The sequence below is a fragment of the Gigantopelta aegis genome, chromosome 4 (assembly GCF_016097555.1).
Source record: "Gigantopelta aegis isolate Gae_Host chromosome 4, Gae_host_genome, whole genome shotgun sequence".
NCBI lineage: Eukaryota > Metazoa > Mollusca > Gastropoda > Neomphalida > Peltospiridae > Gigantopelta > Gigantopelta aegis.
The window spans coordinates 29,494,496-29,515,010 of NC_054702.1; the positions used below are offsets into that span (position 1 = coordinate 29,494,496).

General features: G+C 37.8%; 1 protein-coding gene across 1 annotated transcript; it reads right to left on the reverse strand.

Annotated features, from left to right (window-relative positions):
• Positions 1-6,788: 6,788 nt before the first annotated feature.
• On the reverse strand, positions 6,789-19,970 carry LOC121369781. Its single transcript, XM_041494839.1, is given in 9 exon segments — positions 6,789-7,319; positions 8,243-8,435; positions 8,751-8,835; positions 10,045-10,150; positions 11,028-11,122; positions 11,920-12,061; positions 12,970-13,070; positions 15,907-16,024; positions 19,821-19,970. Coding segments are annotated over 9 exon segments (1,116 nt in total). The 3' UTR covers positions 6,789-7,193.
• Positions 19,971-20,515: the final 545 nt, after the last annotated feature.

The following is a 20,515-nucleotide window of genomic DNA, read 5'->3' on the forward strand; positions in this document are numbered from 1 at the left end:
CACATGAGCTATCTACAGGTCGAAAGAGCTACTCGATTCAGCTATATGTCCTTGAAACCAACTGACCTAAACTGTAGCTTGTCAATCAAATAGCTTTATCATCAAGAGGTAAAACGTACACTATGATTAAAGAAAACCTTAGATTAGAAAAATATCTTATTATATTATCACAAACATTCTGGGCTATATTACTCAAATTTAGAACATCTAACCACTACTTACCAATCGAAATAGGTCGCTGGAACAACACCCATTAGAAGATCGAACGTGCACATTATGTAACAATAATGACATTGGAGACGAATTTCACTGTTTATTCACATGCACTTATTTCACTAACTCCCGTAAACATTTGCTTAAGTTGTATTATTATAATAAACCAAGTACGTTGAAATTTAAACAACTAATGACGAATAGCAAAATAAGTGTTCTCAAGAAATTATGTAAATTAATAAAAGACATTTTTGATAAATGCAGTAAACCCTAAAAGAACACTGGCCTAAACTTATTTACAATGTCTACCACTACCCAAGTATACATATATATATATATATATATATATATATATATATGTGTGTGTGTGTGTGTGTGTGTGTGTGTGTGTGTGTGTGTGTGTGTGTGTGCCCGTCTGATTAGCACATTTTGGTGGTAATTACAATAATGTGACATTACATTACTTTATTTTAATTGTATTTTATTATTGCCTTTATTATTATATTGTATTTGTATTATACTATTGTCTCTATTACTGTATTGCATTTGTATCAATACCATTGTACTATTGTCTCCTGTAAACCCTATCTTGTCACTACAGTTTATATATCATGTTCCTCATATGCCGTTGTGTAACTGCCCGAGCGTAATAAAGTTCGGTTCTGTAGAATATGACCACGACTCAACGCTTAGAGTTAACCACGGCTTGACGGTTAACCATGGCGCTACTGTTAACCAATTCAATTGATTTATTTTCCAAAGCAATTGCCTGTAGGCATAAAGATAATTTTACATAATAAATGTACATAAATCGAAAAAAATATTTTCACAATTCTACGGTTAATCACGGCTTTACGGTTACTCATAGTTCGACGGTTAACCATGGCACTACGGTTAACCAATTCAATTCAATTGATTTATTTCCCAAAGCAATTGCCTATAGGCATAAACATAATTTACATAATAAATTTACATAATTACAAAACAAAATCACAGTTCTACTGTTAATCACGGCTTTACGTTTGAACCATAGTTCGACGGTTAACCACGGCGCTTCGGTTAACCACAATTATACGGTTAATCACGGCTTTACGGTTAACCATAGTTCGACGGTTAACCATGGCGCTACGGTTAACCACAATTCTACGGTTAATCACGGTTTTACGTTTAACCATAGGTCGACGGTTAACCACGGCGCTTCAGTTAATCACAATTCTACGGTTAATCACAGCTTTACGGTTAACCAAAGTTCGACGGTTAAATACGGCGCTTCGGTTAACCACAATTCTACGGTTAAAGGGACATTCCTGAGTTTGCTGCACTTTTGAAGATGTTATCGACTAACAGATACTTTTTAACGATTGTAATTACATATCAAATATATTTTTCTGCATAAACTATTAGTGGCTGTATATTAAACGTGTTTCTGATCGTTCTAATATTTGTACTAGCTTACATTTCATCTTTTTGTCTAAAATATTATTTTTTTCGTACGTACGAAATTATTTGAAGACAAAATCCAGTTTAGGCTTCTTACAAATATTAAGACGACCAAAAACGCATTGAATAAACAGACACTGATATTCTAAACAAGAAAATATATTTAATATGCCAGTTTAATCGTAGAAATATTTTATGAGTCGAAAACATCTTACAATGCAGCAAACTCAGGAATGTCCCTTTAATCACGGCTTTACGGTTAACCATAGTTCGACGGTTAACCACGGCGCTTCGGTTAACCACAATTCTACGGTTAATCACGGCTTTATGTTTAACCATAGTTCGACGGTTAACCACGGCGCTTCGGTTAGCCACACTTCTACGGTTAATCACGGCTTTACGTTTAACCATAGTTCGACGGTTAACCACGGCGCTTCGGTTAACCACAATTCTACGATTAATCACGGCTTTACGGTTAACCATAGTTCGACGGTTAACCACGGCGCTTCGGTTAACCACAATTCTACGATTAATCACGGCTTTACGGTTAACCATAGTTCGACGGTTAACCACGGCGCTTCGGTTAACCACAATTCTACGGTTAATCACGGCTTTACGTTTAACCATAGTTCGACGGTTAACCACGGCGCTTCGGTTAACCACAATTCTACGGTTAATCACGGCTTTACGGTTAACCATATTTCGATGATCATTCATTGTTCGACGGTTAACCAACCACGGTTCTGCGGTTAATCGCGGACCTACAGTTAGGCACGTATTTGTTATTCTTTGGCTAGCTATGGAGCCACATTTAACCATGACTCTACGATTAATCACAGATTTGTGATTTTACGGTTAGTGACGGATATATCTGTAACTCCACCGCGACACACGGAACTACGGCTATCCACGGTTTTACAGCTGTTGAGAATCAACGGCTAACTACGGACCTGCTACTCTGTGCTAACCATGGAACTACGCCACCAACGGATCTACGGCTGTCTACTGCTGTAGGCCTACAGCTGTTCCGACGCTACAGCTATCCACTGTGAATGAATGAATAAATGTTTAACGACACCCCAGCACGAAAAATACATCGGCTATTGGGTGTCAAACTATGCAAAGGCAAACAAATAAGGTGGTGATCAACACCAATATAAAAAGTCAAGATTTAAATAGAAACAGTGTAAAGAACTGTGCAAAAATACATATATCACAGATAGATACTGACTTTTACTCTAAATTTCAATTTGTACTGTATTGGCCATTCTCAAAGAGAATGATACACCCCTGCACCACGGTGAGGTTACAGTACGCGCAGGGGCTATCCACTGTGGTGCAGCTTTTGCGATTCTAGGTTATCTACGGACCTACTACACTAACCGTGGAAATAACTATGGCTATCCACGGACCTACGACCATAGCGAACGTTCTTCGTGGTTTACTTGTCTTCTAGACGGTCTGTGGTGATTGTTCGGAATTATTTCTTGATGTCAAGAAGATGAATGTTAGAGATAAGAAGCTGTCACCGTCTGAGAGTTCAAAATTCCACCTTTTGTCCCGTGGAAGGACAAAATTAAATAATTTTAAAGGGACAATCCTGAGTTTGTAGCCAAATAAAAATGTTTTTGGCAAACACAATATTTGTTAATTATTAAAAAAATGTCTTATCTTCACATCGTAATGTTTTGGGGGCGAGAAGTAGCCCAGTGGTAAAGCGTTCGATTAATGCGCGGTCAATCTAGGATCTATCCCCGTCGGTGGACCCATTGGGCTATTTTTCGTTCCAGCCAGTGCTCCACAACTGGTGTAACAAAGGCCGTGGTATGTACTATCCTGTCTGTGGGATGGTGCATATAAAAGATATCTTGCTGCTAATCGAAAAGAGTAGCCAATGAAGTGGAGACAGCGGGTTTCCTCTCTCAATATATGTGTGGTCCTTAACCATATATCTGACGCCATATAACCGTAAATAAAATGTGTTGAGTGCGTCGTTAAATAAAACATTTCCTTCCTTCATAATGTTTTGTTGTATCTTAGTATCGATTTTTGTCTAAAATAATTTTGTAAGTACGAATTTATTATTTGTTCCAATGGCCAAACGAAATTTTAAATAATTCGGCCAAAGGTTATTCAGAGTTTGCTGCATTGTAAGATGTTTCAGACTAATAAAATATTTCTACGATTAAACTTACATTTTAAATATATTTTCTTGTTTAGAATATCAGTGTTTGTATATTCAATGCGCTTTCTGGTCGTCTTAATGTTTGTAAGAAGCCCAAACTGGATTTTGTCTTCAAATAATTTCATACGTACAAAAAAAAAATCGCTTTTAGGGAAAAAAATTAAATTTAACCTAGTACAAATATTAGAACGATCAGAAACACTTTTAATATACAGCCACTAATATTTTATGCAGAAAAATATATTTGATATGTAATTATAGTCGTCAAAAAGTCTCTGTTAGTCGTTAACATCTTAAAAATTGCAGCAAACTCAGGAATGTCCTTTAAAACATGTTTATGTACGATAGTGTTTTAAGAACAGGAAAAGGCAAGATGAGTTTTTACTTTGTTGGAGGAACAAACGGAAGTCTTTCTAGAGCTAACGAATCAGAATAATTCCTTTAAGTTTGGTGTTTTAAAACACTAAACCGCTGACGAAAGTCGATATAATTAATCATACACAGCGTGATACAATCAACCAATCATTTATTTCCACATATGAATCGTACAAACATGAACAATAATATCACACAGCAAGAAAAGAAAACGAAACATGTTACATGTTAACATAATTATAATTGATATACTGGTAAAAAAATTTAACAAGTAACAATGTCATGAGGTAGGATAAAATAAAGTTTGTTTTGTTTAACGACACCACTAGAGCACATTGATTTATTAATCATCAACTATTGGATGTCAAACATATTATCGTTTTGACAGTCATAGAGAGGAAACATTTTTTTCATTAGTAGCAAGGGATCTTTTATATGCACCATCCCACAGACAGGATTGCACATACCACAGCCTTTGATATATCAGTCGTGGTGCACTGACTGGAACGAGACTTATCTCAATGAGCCCACTGACGGGGATCGATCCTAGACCGACCGCGCATCAGGCGTGCACTTTATCACTGGGCTACGTCCCGCTCCTCGTGAGGTAGGAGGTCTAGAAACTGAAAGTAGAAGATGCCTTTGTTCATCTCGTAGCAATGCTGTCCTATGATAATGGCAGAGAAGTAAAATGACTAGAAATAATAGTTTTTCGGAATATTTTGCAGAGCCACCAACACGTGACATGTGACATCGGTGACATTCTTGCTAGGGCCGAAAACTCAGGATTGTCCCTTTAAATTTCATTGGCTGTTAGAATGTTCACTCAAATCCCTGTGTATGTTTTAGGGGGAGTGGTGGTGGTGGTGGTGGTGGTGGGGGGGGGGGGGTTATTTAGTGAGAGAAAACGCTTTTCTTCAGTTTCGGAGTACAAATACTAGTAATCAAGATGTTTAAACGTCTGTAGTCTGTTGGTCTGTCTCTCTGTCTATCTGTCTGGAAATCGTTTCCGGCTATAAGCATTGTTGTTAGTCACACGTTTGAATCACGTGATGTTAATTTAACTAATGCAAATTTTACAACGAAAGTATAACTACATCTTGAAATCAGGCGAAGATCCAATGGACGGGGACGTAACCTAGTGGTAAAGTGCTCGCCTGATGCGCGGTCAGTCTAGGATCAATCCCTGTCGGTAGGCCCATCGGGCTATTTCTCGTTCCAGCCAGTGCACCACGACTGTTATATCAAAGGCCGTGGTATTTTCTATCCTGGGTGTGGGATGATGCATATAAAAGATCCCTTGCTACTAATGGACAAAATATGGCGGGTTTCCCTTCTAAGACTATATGTAAGAAGTACCAAATGGTTGACATCCAGTAACCAATGATCAATAAATCAATGTGCTCTAGTGGTGTCGTTAAACAAAACAAACTTTAACTTTAACAATGGGCGGGGTGCTGGGGGTGCTCACCTCTACCTGAACTTCGAAAGAAAGAAATGTTTTATTTAACGACACACTCAACACATTTTATTTACGGTTATATAGCGTCAGACATATGGTTAAGAACCACGCAGATATTGAGAGAGGAAACCCGCTGTCGCCACTTCATGGGCTACTCTTTTCGATTAGCAGCAAGGGTTCTTTTATATACACCATCTCACAGACAGGGTAGTACATACCACGGCCTTTGATATGTCAGTCGTGGTGCACTGGCTGGAACGAGAAATAGCCCAATGGGCCCACCAACGGGGATCGATCCCAGACTGACCGCGCATCGAGCGAGCGCTTTACCACTGGGCTACGTCTCGCCCCTACCTGAACTTCGAGGCGTTCCGAAAGTGCAACGTTTAACAATAATGTAATATATTCATTTCCTTTTTATTCGTTGGGTATTTCTGGGTAAGGCAAGACTGCCTATATATTTTTTTCATTTGTTATTTACTTTCATTTAAAATATACACAAGAGAATGTGCCCTTCTGCGTCGGAAGATGTCAGCAGCAAGGGGGGGGGGGGGGGGGACTGAAAGAAATCATCCATCGGCAATGCGGTTTCAGTTTTGAGGTGTGCTATAATAATTTCGAAAATTCCAACTCTCTGAAACTTGAACTATTTCGTCGTCGCCTTCAAGTTCGAGTTATCGAAGTTTCACTGTGTATATATATATATATATATATATATATATATATATATATATATATATATATATATATATATATATATATATAATAACTAGCCATCCTTGAATTGATATAAATCGATGCAAAAAGTATCCGAATCAACCAACATATATATGTAAGTTTTCATGTTATGTTGACCCCCAGTAAAACATTGGGGGGTCCGAGGGGACATGTTGGGCACACTATCAAAAATCGGTTAGGACTATCGAATTCCGTGGAAAATATCCATTTGAAACTATCTTCAAACATAAAGTGAACACTTTCCAAAACGAAACCAAATCAGAGGCGGACTACTGGGCAAGTGGAAAACACTACGTGGATTTCGCAGAGGGGCGTCATATTTAATAGCGACCTACGCGTTTCCAGTAGTTTGTTGGCAAGGTTGTCCACCTAGGTTGTGATCCTAGATATATATAGATATGATTTTAGGTGGCAAACCTTTTACAGCACGCTGGGTTCATTTTTCGAAAAACAAAGGGTTTTCCCCCATGGGTATGATTACTGTAAGTACCCTTTTTGGAAGTTGCACCTCCTTTCTAAAGAAAATCTCCATCCGACCCTGATGCAAAATATTAATTTTTGTAATACTACGATTAAAACGGATTTGTACCTTTAATTTTACTTATGTCTATGATATTATTTTGAGCTGTAAATTGCACATTTGAAATATCGTACATACTATTTATAACAGTTTTATTTATAGATAATAAAGTAGGCCCTATCACACTGATTAATTCACTGACAAAGTTGTTGCTTGATTTTTTGACAGCGTCATCTATGTGGTAGCAGCAAATGTCAGATTTATTCTTTGTGTGAAGTCGTTCCAGCTGTTTTATACAGCTTGTCCGTGTGTCTGTTCTGATGTACGAGCTCCCATTTCTTCATCCATGGTCCCTGGATGGTGGTGTCGAATTCATCTTCATGGATCTGTAAAAGTCAGATGTAAACTCTACAGAAATCATCCAGGTGTAAGGATTCCATTACGCTTCGGGACCGTTCAACAATTACGTAACGCTCTATTTGGGATGGAGATCATGAGATACATGGTTATTTACGGAAAGGAAAGGACGGAAGGAAATGTTTTTATTTTATAACGCACTCAACAGATTTTATTTACGGTTATATGGCGTCGGACATATGGTTGAGGACCATACAGATACTGAGAGAGGAAACCCGCTGTCGCCACTTCATGGGCTACTCTTTTCGATTAGCAGTAAGGGGTCTTTTATATGCACCATCCCATAGACAGGATAGCACATACCACGGCCTTTGATGTACCAGTCGTGGTGCACTGCCTGGAACGAGAAATAGCCCATTGGGCCCACCGACGGGGATCGATCCCAGACCGACCGCGCATCAAGCGAACGCTTTACCACTGGGCTACGTCCCGTCCCTCGGTTATTTCCGGAGGACGGGATGCAGTGTTTGTCAAGAAATAACGTTTTCAAAACAATGTGTCATTTTTATTTATAAATTAAACACATGAAGGCATGAACAATTTTCTATCACAAATGCTTTTTAAAAATATTTATAGTAGGCCCCTACATATTAATACAAAACGAACGAAATAACATTACGTCACAGTTACATTGAAGGGGGGGGGGGGATAGGTGTTGACAAGAGCGTTACGTAATACAAGTAATTGTTGAACGTACCTTTAATTAATAGCCAAATGGCAGATTTTGTTTTTCATTATTGTAACTTTTAACAACAGTTATGATTTGTTGATGTTAGCTATATTTATATGGCAATTGTTTGACCGAATAGCTAGTTAATGTATTTGAATATTACTATTAAAATATCAAGTGCCTAGAAAATGAGAAGAGTTCTATAAATTATATACGACCTACCTGCTCATTTTCGGATTTTGCTATTTGGTGTCTGTCAACAGAGTCGAACGAATCCCAGTCTATTTTGTGGTTTGGATCTTTTGTTGTCCTCATAAGGATGCCATCTTTGAGACCATAAAATCCGTAAGGTTTAGAAGGATCTTGCCACCGTAAGTCGATACTCCAGCGTATCTCATTGGATACATTGTTTAGACTGTAAAATGTTTATACAGAAAAATGTTTTTAATAATAAATCTGGGGCTTTCTATGGCTATATCTACAAAGTGAAGAAGATGCAATAGAGAAATGCATTCTATAACCAAAATTCCAAAAGCAATTAGATAACTAAAAAATAGGTTTTCTTCCTATCTTGAAAATATTTAATAAATTGCACCATCATACTGGTAGAGACAGCTTTCAATGATAACAAAATATTCTCAACTATTAAGACACAACAACTAATCTTAACACTGTTTTTGGAAGAACCATATAATAGAACGAATGCTAAAAAAAATAATCCCGAATTTACCTCCGATGCGGAATCATGTTGTTAATAAGTAACATTCTACCATAAGTAACTTCACACAATTTGACGTCCGTTTTTAAGTTAGAACCTGCAACAGTTGGAAGCAGAGAAAACATGGCATTCGAGTTTGCACTGTTTGATAGTTTTGAACGAACGTCATTATTATGTAGATATTATTCATATGCCGTAAATAAAATAAAGAAAATATATTTTAACGACACTTCGACATATTTTATAAACTATAGCTATTTGGTGTCTAACATAATATGGGATCGATCTCTCTATAGACAGATAGATAGATAGATAAATAGATTAGATAGACAGATAGATATATCGATAGATAGATAGATAGATAGATAGATAGATAGAAATATAGGATAGATATATATGATAGGATAGGATAAATTAGATAGGATAGATAGATAGACAGATAGACAGATAGATATATAGATAGATAGATAGATAGATAGATAGATAGATAGATAGAGAGACAGACAGACAGATACATAGATAGATAGATAGATAGATAGATAGATAGATAGATAGATAGATAGATAGATAGATAGATAGATAGATAGACAGATTAGATAGGATAGCTTAAATAGGATAGCTTAGATAGGATAAATAGATAGAAAGACAGACAGAAATATAGGATAGATATATAGGATAAGATAGGATAGGATAGATTAGATAGGATAAATAGATAGATAGATAGACAGACAGACTGACAAGACAGAGATACAGATATACAGATATATAGATACTAGTAGATAGATAGATAGATAGATAGATAGATAGATAGATAGATAGATAGAGAGGTAGGTAGATAGATAGATATACAGACAGACTGACAAGACAGAGATACAGATAGACAGATATATAGATACTAGTAGATAGATAGATAGATAGATAGAGAGGTAGGTAGATAGATAGATATACAGACAGACTGACAAGATAGAGAGACAGATAGACAGATATATAAATACTAGTAGATAGATAGATAGATAGATAGATAGAGAGGTAGGTAGATAGAGTGGGATGGAGACTGTTGTCATCACAAATGCTACTTTTCTGGTAAAGTAGCAAGGATCTTTTATATGTACTTTCCTATCTACAAAACAGTACACACCACGGCACTTAAGATACCAGTCACGTGGAACTGACTGGGATGGGCGATCGACTCGCAACTAATCTAACTCGCAACAACATTCCACTCCTTGAAAAGGGGGTGATAATTACGTTTTAGAATAACGTACTTGAGATGGGTTAGGCACATGTTTAAAATATAAATGTTTACCCAATGCTTTTTCCATTTCGGCTTCATCCAGCGTAACATACCACGTGTCCCCGGAACAACACGTGTGTCTTGCAATCTTGCCTGGTCTGTGACCTCTTGCAGCCACCTATATTACATATCAAACATAACATACGCCGTATTTCTTAAACAACCCGTATGTCTTGCAATCTTGCCTGGTCTGTGACCTGTTACATTCAATGTACTCTGTCCTCTTAAAACATGGTATGAAATTTCTGAATAAAACTTAGTTTCAAGAGAGAGGACACGAGGAACCTGCAATTTGTTTACTATTTCCATTTCACAAATGCCAAACTTTTATTGGACTGCTCATTTCAGAAGTTAATCCATGTAACCTTTAGCCCTGGTCCTATCAATATTAAAATTTTTCTGGGTTCGCCCTTGCCTTTTTAAGTATTTTGATACAGATAGAATATGACATACCAATATATCTGACGGACCGTTACGATTCACAGTTGGTACGCTAGTGAAGGTGTTTTGAGCTTCAATGCATTTACGTTCATAGTAAAGTTGTGTAATTATAAAGATGTGTATGTCTGCAATACCAAACTACACCCCAGACCTTTCTCCCAAAATGTGTTTTAGGTGCTTACATTTTCACTAGTTTAACACAAGTACAAGTGTCACCTTTGTTGTCTGTGACAATTAGCAATTGACTGTTGTCAAACGAAAAGGTGTTGATGGCCTTGCCCCTAATTAGGTATCATCTATTAGAAATGTGAAGACCTGTGTCTGGTTAAGTTTTAAAAGTTGTTGCAACCAATAGCTAATTGTCACACATGGTCAATTAAAGTGTAGAGGCAATTGATTTAAAGTGCTTATATATGGCATCAAAACGCTTACTTATAGACCTAAGGCTTAGTGGTCCCCTACACTATATGTACATGGGGAAACCCCTGAACCCGTTGTAAGTGTAAAACAACTAAGTTTATACGTACGTGCCACGTAATGAAGACAAAACTTACCTCCATGCATCCATTTTCCTCATTGACGTCTAGAAAAGGAATCCACGCTGTAGGTATCAGTACTTTGTATGAGTCGTTGTCTAGATACCCACAATCTGGAGCCATAACGATATTAAACCAATAAAACATTTTTAGAACTATTCAACCATATGTAAACTGACTGTAGCCTAATAGCTGAAACGTTCTGGATTAAATCTAAAGATTTACATTTATATACGAACTGTAAATGTTTTTCAATATAACTGACCAACCACCAAACACAAAATAAGATGGGGCGTCAGCTGTATCATAAGCTGTTAAAGGCAGGGGTAATTAATAGCTCCACAAAGATTACTTGAAAATAAATACATTTAACTTTTTCAGAAGTGTACGTTAATAGCTAGATAGTCATCAATATTTTGATATATAAACGAATTATGGCTACGTAGATATAAAAAAAAAGACTTCGTTCATGTTTTGATAACGGTAATACTTTAAAACGTGAAAAAAAAAATCTGTATACTGTAGCGAGCGTTAGCGGAAAGCGAATGAACTGTGTATATTTCAAGTCATATAATCCATGTGACTCTGGAGAATTTTATTGGCAAAAGACTAAATGTCGTAGCCACTTTGTATAAAAAAAATTTAGCAATTGGCTAACTTGGCAATGGACAATGTGAGCCCTGATTCAAATGTGAAATGTACAATACAAATTTAGAAATGTATTTCATATGCTTCTGTTAAACTATTAGTATATTTAGTGCAGACGCTATATGCCTGTAAAATTTACAACTAAATAATCCCATTTTCTAGTAGAAAACAAATATTTTAAGAGGGGATCTTGAGAGTGTGTCACTTCAAGATCTCAAAGATACTAGAGTTTAGTGAGTTAGGCCCCAGTTTTATTGTTTACCTTGGTGCCATGGCACTGTTTTCGCTTCGTTGTTGGGCGTTTTTGATCGGAGGGTCCAAACAGGACTTGCGGCAATGTCTGGACCAATAAGCTGCTCCACGGCATTAAGAAGGCGTTCATTGAACCAAAGGTCACGGAAAGCCTACGAGAAGCGGGCGATATATTTTTAAAAACAACTAACTTTCTATGTAGTTCAGCATTTAACTTCATACACAGAAATAACAAAGTACACGTAACCAAGACTTGACGGAATAGTAGGCGACCGTCTATTCTGTGAGTTTAAGCTGAAACATTTAGCCTAGAGTAAAACAATTCATAGAATTCATGGGACCATTTTTCTTTATGAGTTTGCTTACCTTCATGCGATTATTTATGGAAAAGTTCTAACTCAATGATGTGTCACGTGCTAGTAAAATAAAATTTTAAAAACTATTTTTAGTCAAACCGAATATGAAATTGTTTATATGTTATAGGAATGTGTCCTATTAAACGGGTGGTCGGGTAGTGGGGAACAAAGAAAAATAAGAAGGTATACTAGTATACTAGTAGCTTGAAGTAGGTTACCGTTAACTGTTTCTATTCTGTATATAGCTGACAATTTGATGAGTGAGTGTTAGATAAAGTAACAGGTGGTATTTAGTTTCTCAAATTGTGTGTGTGTGTGTCTCTCTCTCTCTCTCTCTCTCTCTCTCTCTCTCTCTCTCTCTCTCTCTCTCTCTCTCTCTCTCTCTGTGTGTGTGTGTGTGTGTGTGAAGATATGTGTGTATGTATGTGCGTGCGAGTGTGTGGGTCACAATGTGTGTGTGTGGAGATGTGTACGTGTGGACATGTCTCTCTCTCTCTCTGTTTGTGTGTGTGTGTGTGTGTGCGCGCGCGCGTACGTGTGTGTGTATGTGGAGGGGTTTCATCCTATCCGTAAACTGACATCCTATACGCCTATGCAAACAACAATAACTCACATGAACCAAAAGTACTTAAAGGGATCATGATCAGCAATTAATTGTAGAAGTAATGGTAAGAGATAGACGAATGAGTTACACGTGAACACACCTGTGGAAGTCTACCAGTCTTGAGAAGTATAACATTAGCTCCTGGAAACTCCTCCTCTAGTTTTATAAGCCTGCTGAATAAGCCCTCTTCTTTGTAGAGATCTGGATTTAAAGAAAATGGGGTACAGACTAGAATTTCTATACATATATTGACTTTATTCACTCATATCCATAACAAATCTCCACATACACACAACCGCCTCTCCCAGTTTGTATTTACATTGTAGCTACACGTGTAGTACAGCAACAGTTATCAGTGTATAATTACAAGGTTTTTTGTGTTTTTTAATTTCTATAGATATAAACATAATATAGGGTTTTACCTAACGGGGGAGAGAGGAGCAGATGATAGTCAACCCTCCTTTGTAAAATACCAATCTAATTAAAATTAGCTCCACTATTACATGTGGATCTAACAGCAGCCCGTTGGAGCTCATGTCCAGTTGACCTTTCATTCGACCAATCAAAACCTTACTTGCAAAATCATGCCAGTGATTTGAGTGCGAGTGCGAATAATTTTTACATGCTCATATACCACTAGAGTTTCGAGCATGTCCGTCCCGGGGCCTGTCTCTGGATAGCCAGGGGCTTCTCCCGGGACAGAAAATATTAAGCGGACAATTTTGAAATTTACATCCAAAAATTAAATAGTGGGCCTTTAAAATTTTGATGCGCATCTCTAATATAATTAATAAAGAAAATTCTACTGATTAAATTTGGTCGCTAGATTAGATCGGGTGGTCAAAAAGAAATTAGATAAGATCGGTGGCCTGACTCGGGATGGAGAGGGGGGGGGGGGGGTAGAGGGAGAGAGTTGAAAATGGGCAGAATTTTGAAAATAGCAATTAGTAAAAAAGTTAATAGAATTTAAAAAAAAAAAAAAAAAAAAAAAAAAGTTACAAGCCAAAAATAAAAAGAATTGACTGCTCGGTCGAATATTTATATAATTTGGAGCATTTTAGGACAGTCCAAAAATAAATAACAGAAAGAAGAGAGGATCGGACTATTTAATAATATTGAAAAAAGAAAGTAATTTCAACATAAACTTTTGAACGAAGGTCTAAAAGTTTAAAGTCTGATCTATATGTCCACGTGAGTGGCCTCGTTAAGGCCGTTAAGGTGCACAGCTTGTAGGGACGAGATGGGTTGCATCCCATCAAGAAAACCCCTAGACTGACAGTCAATAGACGTTGAAGGTGTAGTGCTGTGCTGAAATACAGATCTTGAGAAGCCGGATCCGTCTGAACGAGAGAGAGAATCAGACTAGGATATAGTCCAGTCGTCATGGGTTGGTATAGTGGTGCAGACGGGCCCGACTCCGGAGGATACGAGATGGTATCACAATAAAACAAAGTAAAGTCTAGAAAAGAGTAGTAGGGGCCGACCCCGCTTCCTATTTCTTCTTAGAGTGGGGCGGTCAATCTTCCAGTGCTGCTAGGACAGGCTCTGACATGTAGAGACTAAACGCGAACAACCGTGGCGTTCTGCAGAATGGCCGTCATACGAGTCACGAAAAAAACAAGTCAACATAGTCCGACGGAGAAATGACGTGGAGGCAAGGAATCTCGCTAAAAAAGAATCCAACCTGGTGGTGCAGACTATCGAAACGAGAAGCGTTCCAGTGTTCAATCAGTTCCAATGGCCGCATACATCCCAGTAGAAAACTTCACTTCGCTGATAAAAACAACAAAAGTGAAGGATCCCAAAGTCGAGCCGCGAAAGCACGCGTAGTGTGCACGAACACGTCTTACCGCGACGAGCTCCAGACTGGGAATGTGTGATTTGAAAAGAATTTGAAAACATTCGGGGTTATGCCGAGGGTATACGAAATGATTCGGGTGATGGTATAGCCATAAAATCTGTTTATACTAGTATACAATCTAGAGTTTAATGTTAAAATACACCAACAAGTTCGCCTATTGCTTAAATAGTCTCGACCGATATTTTTAGAATTTATATGCTCCCGAATAACGTTATAAAAGGCGAAGTGTAATTGGTCGATATTTAAATAGTTATTTATAGATGAAATGTCACCTGGACATGGGAGCCCTGGTCTACTGGTGAGACCAGTAGAGCTAATTTTAATCAGATTGGTAAAATACGAGAGTTCTTTTTCAATTTAAAAGTACCGTTTTCTCCATTTCATTTCATTTCAACTTATTCTCGTGCTAATATGCAATTAAAAGAAAGAAATGTTTTATTTAACGACGCACTCAACACATTTTATTTACGGTTATATGGCGTCAGACATATGGTTAAGGACCACATAGATTCTAAGAGGAAACCCGCTGTCGCCACTACATGGGCTACTCTTCCGATTGGCAGCAAGGGATCTTTTATTTGCGCTTCCCACAGGCAGGATAGAATATGCAATTAAGCTATTTGGGTTGTCGGTCCAGGACAGTGAGGTGGTTATTAGTTGTTAGTGGTTAGTGAGAGAGAAGAGGATCTAGTGGTCTTACACCTACCCATTGAGTCGTTAAAACTCGCTCTGGGTGGGAGCCGGTACCGGGTTGCGAACCCAGTACCTACCAGCCTTATGTCCGATGGCTTAACCACTTTTTCTCCAGCTGACAAAAACCTTATATTCAGTTCTCTAATTATGTTTACTGCCTCCGCCACCCCCTTCTAAGGACGAGCACCCGATAGTGGATCATGGAAACAATCATCACTTTGTATAACATCCTTTCGAGTTTGCCTTGTGCAGAGATACGATTTTGATATCGGAATACGGTTTTGTCGTTCAGATTTATTTTTGGCTACATATAGTTCTCTAATAGTACAATTGTCAAATTAAGTTGGCCGTATACGTTTTACAGATTAATAACGTTGTTTTGACAGATGCCGAACATAACAGCCTACGTTGAATACGAATCCCCCTAATTTGAAGTATAACCAACAAATGTAAAGATGCAGCAAACATCATATGGAATTTTACTTTTTATTTTCCCCGCCTTGTAAAGTTTTTGAGCCACTTCCTCAACCAACTCCTCAATAGCAGCCCGACAAGCGCCCAGCTCTTCTTTCTTGAAGAAATTTTCAACAACAGCGTAACCCTGAAAGTAGTGTTTAAAACTTTGATTCACTCTGTAATGAATCTGGAACAAAAGAAGAAAATGAATGTGTGTGTGCTTAATAACATCTCAGCACGTGGTTTTAAAGTTATTTTTAGATCGAAAACAACATAAAGGACTACAGTATCAGTCTTTTTCTTACAAAATCGTGTCCTTCAATGTTCCATTAATCGTCCTATCCTATTTGTTATATAAAATTCAAGCATGTTATTAGACAATGTGCTGGTATCAGAAGTTGAAGATCACACACACTTGGACCTTAAATGCCAGAACTCCATATAAAACGCATTGCTATTAAGACCTGAAACATGATACATTATCTCATTCTTATAATTGTATGACAACCAATAGCTTTGAGTTGTTACAGTCATTGATTCATTCATATACATGTACATGTACATTGATTCACTGATTCATTTCCATTCGTTCATTTCCATTAAGATACCCCAATAGTTGATCGTTATTTTTGTGCTAGGGTGTCGTTAAACATCAATTCATTCATTCATGCATTCCATTAAGATAGGTTGATTAAAGGGTCACTCCAAGAGGGTTCGCCTGAGGCGCATGCGTCATAGGATCGATTCACCTCAGTGGACCCATTCTATGATTGTTTTTTCCCATCCCAACCAGTACACCACTAGTGGTATACCAAAGGTCGTGGTATGTGTTGTATGTGGAGGAAATGCAAATAAAAGATCCCTTGCTATTAATGGAAAATGCAGCGGGTTTCCTCTCTAAAACTAAATTTCAGAAATACCAAATGTTTGACATCAAAATAGTCGACGATTAATAACTCAATGTGCTATAGTGGTGTCGTTAAACAAAACAAACCTTAACTTTAACTTTAAAAGGTCACTGCAGATAATATACAGATCAATTATTCTTCCGATTTGCATAGATCTACCTTAATATTCGTAGGTCATTGACAAGTGCTGGGTAAGGGTATTTTAATAGGTCAACCAAACAATACTTTAGCTCGGTTGTTATGTGTCAAGTTTGCTCAAATCTTCAAAGTTAAGCTAATATATTCTACTACAGCGTCTTAACGGCGTTTCTCGGTTGTTTGTTATATATTTTTAAGAGGTTTGGGGTTTCCCGGGTATTTTACAACAATCTATACAAGTCGTTCATGATTAAAGGTCGCCTTGGGTACGCTCCTCTTTAAGTCATATTAGTTACCGTAACACATTTTACTAATTTAAAATGGAAAACGGTAGTTAAGGTACGGGTAGGTTGAAAACGGACACAAAACGGAGTCGATTCACATCAGTGTGCTTCCGACTGCCCTGCTAGATTGGACTACGTAATTCTACCAACGGTTTTTCGCTAAACCTTTGCAAACTATTTTGACTGGCTCACCAACTGTTCATTCGGTTTAATATACTGAGAGGCATAAATAACGCAATATGAATTTTAATTACGATTTATTAAGTACACAGTGGATATGGCAATTTCAAATTTATGTATGTTAAATAATGTCTATGTGGCTCCATAACACAGCTGTTGCAGCTTTCCTCAGAATATAGAGTAGCGTCAATCATCTGGTGAATTTGAGACGACAGTCAATAACGTGTGTCCACCATGTGATCTGACCAACGCTTGTAATCTTCTGGACATGGATTCGCACAAATGTCGCATCCGTGCCTGTAGTATGGCTGCCCAGTTATGCTGTAAAGCTCGAGTCAACTCAACAACATTTTGAGGTTAGTTCACTTGTCTATGAACTCGACGCCCAAGTTCATCCCACATTGTCTCATTTGGATTCATATTGGGTGATAATGTAGACCAATCCATCACATTGATGTTATCGTTACGAAGAAACGCCTGGGTGAGTGGCAGTGTCGGGTCTGGCGTTATCCTGTTGAAGACACATAAGTCGTCCGATTCCACCATGTTGTTGCAATAAGGGCAAAAGCACCGGCCTTAGGATATTGTCGATGTAGCAAAGTTTGTTTTATTTAACGACGCCACTAGAGCACATTGATTTTTTATCATATCATCGGCTATTGGACGTCAAACATATGGTCATTCTGACACTGTTTTTAAGAGGAAACCCGCTGTCGCCACATAGGCTACTCTTTTACGACAGCAGCAAGGGATCTTTTATTTGCGCTTCCCACAGGCAGTATAGCACAAACCATGGCCTTTGTTGAACCAGTTATGGATCACTGGTTGGTGAAAGTGGTTTACACCTACCCATTGAGCCTTGCGGAGCACTCACTCAGAGTTTGGAGTCGGTATTTGGATTAAAAATCCCATGCCTCGACTGGGATCCGAACCCAGTACCTACCAGCCTGTAGACCGATGGCCTAACCACGACGCCACCGAGGCCGGTTTGTCGATGTAGCGTGCAGCATTAAAGGTAGAGTAAACTCAAACAAGAGATTTCTGTGTTGGAAAAATGCATACCCGGACCACCACCACATACTGACACTTTAACAAATGAAAAATGCGTAATTTTAGAGTTAATAAAAAAACATGATTATTCATGCTAACTGGGGGCAGCCATTTTGTTTCGTTTTTGTGACGTCCGGTGGTATAGCTTGGGGCGAAGTGACGTCAGCTCCGTCCATCTGCTCTATGCTCTAATTTACGACACGGCGCTTCGCTTTCATCAACCTGACTTGTAACACAACATAAATGCCTTGATAATATAATAAACTATTTAACTAAATATATTTCAATTTGCATAAATAGAACGAAATTGAGTTATAGTATTTTTCTTTTTTAAAATATCCAAAGAAAAAAATGCATATTATCAAGCCTATTGGTATGCTACATTCGAGCAAAAACGACCACTCACGATACACAAGTGATATTATTTGTTTTCTTTGGGACTATGTAATTGGTTAGTTTTGTGATTTTAGATGGGAAAGTCTACTTAATCAAGGGTTTTACAGAATTACTTACAGTAATAAAGCAAGACGGCTGATCGATTACGATTAGAGGGATGTCCGTGCGGTTAATACACAATACCCTGTGATCTTAATAAAAGAGGCACTTCTTTTTAGTGTGTCTAGACACAGTGTCTGGGGACCGTTTAAATATACACCTGCCAATCAGGAACCACAGGTACAGGCCACGGAAAGAAAAGACCAATTAACTAAGAAAAACTCTGATTATTATTTCAGTACGCAGGTTAATTTATGTACAAACCATAATACAGTTATTTCAACACTTTGACAATGGTGGTTTATTTTGTATTAAAAGTAATATATAATTGTTGCTGGCTTACGTCGGAAACCAATCAAATTCTTCTTGAGCGGTCGCTCTGGTGAACATGACACTGATTATTTAATGACGGGGAATGTCCATACTTCGACTCTCACGAATAGAAGACAATATTTATTTATTTATTTTGTCATGATTTTCATGCTTATATCCAATTAAGGCTTAACAATGCATCCTGTTCTGGGTGCTTACTGTTATCTGATTTTGTCTGTCTAAGACACTGAGTTAATATGTTAGTTGTTAATGAGAGAGAACTTACTCTGGTTAAAAGCTGCTATTGGAATGCGAATCCAGTACCAACCAGTCTTAAGTTCGGTGGCTTAAACCACTGCACCAGCGAAGCCGGTCGATGTTAATAACCATACGCGGCGAGATATACAGCCATCAGCGTGTTTCGAAACCCCTGTGGATTATGAGCATGTTAATCTTGTTATCCACCCACCCACCTACCTACCTACCTACCTACCTAACTAGAGCCATCAAGTGGAGACACGGGACATGGGTGACATTCTGGTTACACGACCAGATTAATCTAGCATCACCATACCCCTTCAAAGAATTGCTTGACCACACTCTCGGGTAACTGGCCGGGTTTCTTTTCTTTCGGTTGAGGAGGCATAACTGTGAAGATCTAGGGATGCGCTTCGTCCGATTCTCCGGGATAGCGGACAGGTAGTTTGACTTCTGTTGCAGCCATATTGCTTTACGAAAAATCGTCTATTGTGTGCTTTTCTCTGCAAGTACATTTGTAGACGATACTGTAATTATATATATATATATATATATATATATATATATATATATATATATATATATATATATATATATATATATATATATATATATATATATATATATGGCGTTTGCGAATATAGTCCAAACTGAAACAGTGGGGCCTTTAGTTATAAATCTGATTATCTTCTTTTTTTTCGTTTCAGATTATTTTCATGCTTATATCCAATTAAGGTTCAAGCATCATTATTTATATCTATGTCCCCCTGTCAAAACTAGATGTTCTACTTGCACCACGGTTATAGAACTGTTGGTATCGAAACCTTACCTGAATGAGGTTGCCAGTTATGCTTCAGCTGAGGTCTCAGAAGTATTTTTATTATTGAACTATTTGGAACAGACCATCAACATTAATTATCTTACCATCGCACGCCATTCTTCAATTTAGTTTGGGTATACAGTCTATTTACGTCACACGACTTTTTAATCTCTTTTGTGAAGCTATTCCAT